Source organism: Cryptomeria japonica, chromosome 2 (genome assembly GCF_030272615.1).
Source record: "Cryptomeria japonica chromosome 2, Sugi_1.0, whole genome shotgun sequence".
Taxonomy (NCBI): Eukaryota; Viridiplantae; Streptophyta; class Pinopsida; order Cupressales; family Cupressaceae; genus Cryptomeria; species Cryptomeria japonica.
The window spans coordinates 305,367,740-305,375,754 of NC_081406.1; the positions used below are offsets into that span (position 1 = coordinate 305,367,740).

Here is an 8,015-nt window from a genome sequence, read left to right on the forward strand (position 1 = left end):
CCCTCAACTCATCTATCCTTCAAATTAGTCACTCATCTTAATGAGGACTTTTGGGGAGAAAATTAAAGTCATGGGGCCTTTATTGCATGAGTAATAGGACCCCACCTCAAGGGTATAGACCCTAGGGGTCTATTTTTGTAATTTAAACATGGAAATTGAGTCAAAGACTCACATGAATGACCCACAATGACAAACCTCACAAACACATCCATATATAAAATAAAATATCATCTTCTTCTAAGTTTAAAGATGGCTAAACTTAGACTTCTCATAAAGGAAATATATTTGCAATAAGTGTTACTCACTTCTCCCATAGCCCTCATTGCCTTCCTGCACATAACCAACATATTCATGAGCATAATTAGACCACAATAATAAGTCATGTTATTTTCTATAATTTTTCATCAATTTTACTAGGCAATACCAAACATATTTCCATAAAATCATCTCATTTACAACCTCCCAATCTATCTAACTATCTATTAAAGAAAATCATGTAACATTTTAGGGTTGTATTATCTACGTGTGAGGCGGGGTGTTACACTCCTCCTCAAGAATTTTTGAAGATAAATGTTGATGGCTCTTCTAAGGGAATCTCGTTCATGCTAACATTGGTGGTATTGGTCGTGATGATTCTAGAGTTGTTTAGAATTTCTTTTCCATTTATAAAGGGTCTCATACAAATAACTACTTGGAGGCTCTCGCCATCTTGTATGCTATGGAGAGAAGTTGTTCTCTTGATTGGCAAAGGATTATGTGTGAGTTTGATTCATAGGTGGTGGTGAATTTTTTGACTAAATAACGATTGGATGATGTTAATTGGCACTTAGCTATGATTACTTAACAAATTTTGAGATTGAGAAGATCTTTAGAATTTGTTACATTTTCTCATATTCCTCGAGAGGGGAATATAGTAGTAGTTTGTCTAGCTATATGTGAATTTGATCGGATGCAAGGTTGACATATTGAGGATAGGGGACATTTGCCTCTGAATTTTTCTCACATGTAAGAGCAATTAGTTGTTGAAGATAGGAATTTGTAATTCTTCTTTGCTAGGCTGTTGGCTCTTCTTGTTATGTAATTCTCTTTGCATTTAATAAATTTTTGCCCCTTTTAGAAAAAAATAAAGTTCTTTGACTTAATTTAGTATAATAAAAAAATAAAAAATAAATATAATAAGATCTCATTTAATAAAACCACCATGTTGTTTGTCTAGAAAACGCTTGCCCTTATATTCAAAAAGTTCACAAATTCTTTTGTTAATCTCAAAGATGTGAAAGTAGGAATTCAAATCTTAAATGTTATGCATCAACATGTAGACTCTTCTACTCATATTTCTCTTGTGCAGGCTTGCATTGAGGGAAAATCTATAATAGGGGCCAAACTAATTCATGCCCAAATCAATTTGATAAACATGTTTGTAGAGAGTGCCCTGGTAGACATGTATGTAAAATGCAGTAACCTAAAGATTGCACATAAACTATTTGACAAATATCCTCAATGAGACACATTATCCTAGACACTTATTATTGTTGGGTACACCCATAGTGGATGGGAAATGGAAGCCTTGAAGTTGTTTCAACAAATGAAATTGGAAGGCTTGAAGCCAAATCCTAAGACATTTGTTCTTGTTCTGCCTGTCTATGTGAATTTGGTAGCTTTGGAAAAGGGCATGGAGATTCATGAAGAGATAAGTAGATGTTGATTTCATTCTGATGTTTTTGTGCATAGTGCTCTCATAAACAAGTATGCAAAATGTTGGGAAGATTGTAGGATATGCACAAAATGGGAGTAGCATTGAAGCCCTAAAACTATTTCAAGAAATGAAATTTGTAGGAGAACGATGATTCCTGGATATTTCATGCATGGCCATGGCAGGGAAGCTCACAAACTTTTAAATAATTAGAAGACTCTAGAATTTGTCCAAGCCAAGTCACCTTTATCTAAGGCGGTTTATTTCCTTGCGAGAGACATAATTAGTGAATAAATTGACATGAGACATCATGCAATTCCTGTGGGCATTCTCACCATATATAGCCTGTCGGCTAAATATCAATACTTAGATGAACCATTTCAAAGCACTTCTAAAATTTGTTACTTAAAAAAGAGTTTCATAACAACAAATCAAGAGGGATCTACCCAAAATTCTTGGATGGAATTAACTTTACTTTATTTCTATTTAAGAATAACTATTCCTCATATAAATTTACATGTGTAATTATAATCACAATGTATATATCCACATTCGTATGACTAATAAAAAAGTTCAAAATATTCTTTCCTTTCAAATAAATATAAATTCTTACAATTAAAAGCATATAGTACAACACAATTAATTGATGTCTAACAAAATATTCTAAATATTTTTTTTAATTATAAAGGTGCAAATTTATATGGAGATAGCCATTGCCTCACCACCTACAATAAAATATTACATAATAATAATAATATAATCATATCTAAATAATAATTCAATATTAATCACACTTTTATAATATACTAATGATTTAACATTAATTACAATATAATAATATAATAATTTTTTAAATGGAATAATGAACAAATATAAGATAAATATGCTAGTAAATATTTGTACTTAGATAAACCATTTGATAGCACCTTTAAATGCTGTTACTAGTCATTTACTAAAAGAAAAGAACAACAAATCCTTAAAAATCTACCCAAAAGTGTTGAATTGAATTAAGTTTACTTTATTTATATCCAAAGTAACTATATATATATATATATATATATATATATATATATATATATATATATATATATATATATATATATATATATATATATATATATAGTGTGTGTGTGTGTGTGTGTGTGTGTGTGTGTGTGTGTGTGCCCCTATGCATGTATCCACACCATGCATGATTGATTAAAAAATCCAAAATATTCTTTTCTTTTTTTTTAATGGTAAGAGTTATCATTAAAGGGGATAGCACCCTTATATTAACTTCCAAAAAGTATTACAAGATTGGCTTCTAGGCCTGATATCTTCATCCCTCTCCTAATCTAACCACCTCGAAATATAAGTCTAATCCTACTAGCATTATCAATCTACTTCCCATCCTGATTACCTACCTATCGAATCCCTTACATTCTTGAAACATTTGCTGAAAAAGTATGCCCAAAAGTAGGGACCTTCTCATGGCCAAAGACAGAAATGTTATCATCATTATGCACCTCCATAGAGGGCTTGCATAATAACCCCGGCGTACTCACCCACACTGATCACTGTCTCTATAGCTCCAGCTAAGAACCACCATGTCTCTGTGTTTGTCACCCTAGGAAGGGAGCCATATTCCCATTTTGTACTGCACATCTAAAAACCTCCCAAGCATTCTCCTCAAACGTCCTCATCAGCTCTCTCAGTTCTTCCTTCTCCAGCCTCCTGGCCTCGGTCCTCTTTCGCTCACTGTCATCCGACGCCTCGCTCCCTTCACCCTCACTCTCCTCCTCTTCATCCTCGGACTCAGTGGGTAGGAGCATGTTTGGATGGAAATATATTTTTAGGATGCTAAACCACTCATTCTCTGGCAGATTTAAAATGGTATCAGCGATGCAGTTCCCATTGACAGGTTTAGCAAAGCCTCACAGCAGCTCCACAGCCCTTTCCCTATTCTCAATGACATCCACTAAAGGCATTAGGACTGCTTCATAGACTATGGAATCACACCAATGCCGCTCAAAATTAAGAGTTATCCCTACCAGTCCTTTGATCGCCTCATAGACATACTCTTCTGTAATAAACAGAGAGCGAATTTGAGCATCAAGAGTTTCCTCACAGTTCATGCAACCAATTCTACCAAAGTATGCCATAGAAGAAAGTCTTCTCCTTCCCAATATTCTATTCCACACTCAAATTTCTTGAGGCCGGGCCAAGGGAGGTGAGTCTATTATAGATTCTGAGTTTTCTAGTAGTTTCCAAATGAATCCCACTTGCTAAAAAGATCAAGATCGTGCAGACTACACCATATTGTCCTACAAATGCTTTGTTGACCAGATGTTACTTGCTTCGCCATCACTGCTGCTTTGAATGCACAGTTCCTCTGCCACCGCACCATGGTGCTATAGGTACAGTTGCAGACCTAGACCCAGGAGACATTACCCGATCCCAACTCTGTTCCTTTCCATTAAATCCATTCTGTTCAGCTCCTTAATCTTCGAGCTTATCGATTCAGGGTCAACTGTCACATCAACCTTATCCGACATGACACCCAAATTGGCAAGATCTGCCAATCGATTACCTTCCCTATAGATGTGAGATATCTCATAGGGCTTGATTGAATGCAGCAAATTGTGTATCCGAGGTAGCCATCTGGCCAATTGCCAATTTGTGAACCTGGAGTTAATAATTCCATTTATGATAATCTGAGAATCTCCTTCAATCTGCACATTAGTTAAGCCTTTATTTTTGCAAAGAAGTAGCCCAGCCATGAGGGCTCTAATTTTTGCGTCATTATTTGTTGTATGTCCAATCTGCCCATAAGTGCTTGCCACAATATTCCCTACCTCATCTCGTATGACTGCCCCATAACCAGCCTGTCCAGGATTGCCTCTGCAGGCCCCATCAAAATTCAGTTTTACCCAGTTGTAGTGAGGCTTAGTCCATCGAGCCTGTTTCCTATCTATTTTCTTATTTGGATAATGACAGATTACATTCTTAAAAGACCAAATCTTTTCCATTTCCAGATCCCAATCATTGAGTCTGAGCTTTCTGACATTTTTAGACTTACCACTAAGAGCTTCCTCAATGCTAGCCTTAAGATTGCTAATTACCACCGCTATTGGATTAGATATCTCTTTGAATATACGCTTATTCCTTTCTTTCCAAATCTGCCAAACAATCATTGCTAGGCTTACCAGCCACAAGGCACCCCATTTAGATTGGCTATAAATTGGCCATGAAACTAGAAAATCCTTCAGTGTCACATTCCTCACTGTGCAAAGGTTCATCATGCCTAGAAACCAATCCCAACACCCTTGAGCGAACTTACAGTTGAAAAGTAAATGATCCACCGTTTCTTCGTCAGTGTTGCATAGCGTGCACCAACTTGGTCCTTGAATACCAATTGTCTTGAGTCTGTCCCCAGTAAGGATTCAACCGTTTAGGGCGATCCATAGGAATGCCCCTACTTTAGGCAACACCCATTTATTCCAACATAACTTGCCAGGCCAGTTTGGATTAACCACTCTATGTCTTTGTACTTCGTATCCCAACTTAACACTGTATTCCCCTGACTTGGCAACACACCAAAATAAACAATCCTCCTCATTCGTGGCTAAGACTGCTCTGTTATTTAGTATTTCCTCCAACCTCTTACACAACTCAGGATTGCCTATTACTATCCTTTTCCATGTCCTAATGCCATGACAGTCGACCTCTTCAAAATAATTAGCCACCTGCCAGCCTAAGGCTGATTCAATGGAATTAATCCAATCCAGATCTTCGAAACTTTCTGTCAGTGGCGGTTCACCCTCCCATGAATCCCGCCAGAACTTAGCCCTACACCCATTGCCTACCTTCTAGGAAATGTGATTTGTGATAATGTCTCGGCTTCTCCATAGAAAGTTCCACGTGGGAGATCCCATTTCCGAATCAGCCATTGTGAAAATTCAATCTGGTGCATAAGAGTCCAGATATTTCTTCTGGAAAATTCTGCTCCATAACTTCTCCGGATTTCTATACATTTTCCATGACAATTTTGCACCAAGGGTCGTGTTTTGGAGATTCATTTTTCTTAACCCTGCACCCCCATCCTCTTTCAGCAGACACATGGTATCCTAGTTGATTAGTGGTATCCTTCTATGATCCTTGGCCCTTTCCCAAGCAAATTTCTTTAAAAGTCCATCTAATTTGGCTCCAACTTGATTCGACATGTGGAAACACTGCATGCTGTAAATTGAAACTGCTGCTAACACGGACCTTATCATTAGAAGTCGACCAGCCTGAGTGAGCCACCTATTCTTCCACTGCTCTGATTTCATTTTGCATGAATTTAATACATCATCCCATATTTGATTTTGCCTACTACCCTTATCAATTCTGATCCCCAGGTATTTAAGAGACAACTCGGCACTGCTGAAACCCAGGACCTGAGCGATGCGATTCTGATTCCCTCTATTTGTATTAAAGAAGAAAATGTGTGACTTATCCTTATTCATTTCTTGACCCAAAAGTTGAGAGTATTCTTCTAATACTTCCCTCACTCCTTTGGCTTCCTTCACCGTAGCTTCTCCAAACAAGATCATGTCATCCGCGAACTGCGAGTGTGAGATGGGCTCCATAGCTCTATGGACCCGAATGCCATTCCACTGCCTTGTTGTTCTCTTCGAATTAATCAATTTCCCAAGCACCTCTGCCATTAGGACAAAAAGAGCAGGGGATAGGGGGTCCCCCTGCCTCAACCCATTAGTTGCTTTAAAAAAGCCACACACCTCCCCATTCACCAGTAAGGAGAAATTGACTGTGGATATGCAGAAGGAAATACAGTCTATCCACTCCTTTGGGAAGCCATAACAAATTAATACTTTGACCAAGAATTGCCATACCACCTTGTCGTATGCTTTTGCAACATCAAGCCTTATGACCATGCCTTTTAACTTTTCCTTGTGTATAGAGTGCATTACTTCAAACACAAGGATGATGCTGTCTGCTAGCTCCCTTCTAGGGGTAAACCCATTTTGGTTTTCCGAGATGAGGTGAGGTAGGATTTTCTTTAGTTTGATAGCCATAGCCTTCGATATTATTTTATATATGGTATTGCATAGCGATATGGGTCTAAAATCATTCATTATATTGCAATCCTGTTTTTGGGAATTAATGCTATAAGTGTGTTATTCATTTCTTTAACAAACTTACCTTTTTTCCCGAATTCTTCTACAACCATCCAGATGTCGTGGCCCATAAAATCCCAGCATTTTTGATAGAAGTCCGTAGTCATTCCATCTGGGCCCGGGGTCTTATGGGGGTGCAGTTCAAATGTAGCTATTTTAATTTCGTCCAAAGAGTACGGTTTGCACAACATTGCAGCCTCATCCTCAGATACCATCCTATGTAGAATTTTCGATAATCTATTGTCTGATGCGCTCCAAGACTGATTGCTACTCCCCAAAACTTTTTCGAAGTGCTCTAGTGCAGCTTGCTCAATACTAGCCTCAGTATTTCTTGGCATCCCATTGTCATCCAGGACCGATATTATTCTGTTCTTGTTTCTTTTGCCTTTAGCAGAAGCATGGAAATTTTTTGTGTTTCGATCCCCTTCTGCAATCCATAGTGCCCTTGATTTGTCCCTCCAGTATACCTCTTCTCTACTTAATAATTCCGCATATTGTACCTTAAGTGATTTTTCTTTCATGTAATCTTCTTGGTCCATACCTACCGACATAACTCTGTTATTAATCTCTTCCAGTTCTTCTTCCAATCTTATTTTTTCTGTGAAGATATTTTTGAATGTCAATTTATTCCATTGTTTGATTTTGTTTTTAATGTATTGGATTCTTTTGACAAACTGGTAACTAGGAGATCCCATGTAGGAATTGCTCTCCTGCCACCATACCTTTAATGAATCCAGAAAAAAGGGATCTCTCCACCACATGCTCTGAAATTTAAACTAATTCTTGTTCTTGGGCGTTTCGTGGTTGATAGACAGTATAACCGGTAAGTGATCCGAGCCCGCTTGTGGGATAATGTTAGTGTCCATGGAGAAGCTGCCATTGGTCCACCATTCACCTACAAAGAAATGATCTAATCTTTCAAAAATATTAGAAAAGTTGAGTCTTCTGTTGGTCCATGTAAACTTACCATTTTTAGGAACCACATCCATTACTTGACATTTCGAAATGAATTCTCTAAAATCCTCCATTACTCTTGTGCTCTTTCTGAGACCACCAGCCTTCTCATCTATATCGAGAATTGCATTGAAGTCCCCTGCCAGGATAACTTTCTGTTTTTCCATAAATTGTAATTGATCATAAATCTCTGTCCATACCCTCAGCTT

General features: G+C 37.6%; 1 protein-coding gene across 1 annotated transcript; it reads right to left on the reverse strand.

The window, feature by feature from the left end:
* Window positions 1-4,119: 4,119 nt before the first annotated feature.
* Window positions 4,120-4,866, reverse strand: LOC131860054 (uncharacterized). The gene has a single exon (XM_059214408.1). It carries the CDS (start codon window positions 4,864-4,866, stop codon window positions 4,120-4,122), a length of 747 nt encoding a protein of 248 aa, XP_059070391.1.
* Between the last annotated feature and the right edge of the window lie 3,149 nt (window positions 4,867-8,015).

What these genes read in the sequence shown, in the direction of transcription:
- LOC131860054 (XM_059214408.1), bottom strand. Translation starts at nt 4,866, where the DNA reads ATGATTGTTTGGCAGATTTGGAAAGAAAGGAATAAGCGTATATTCAAA.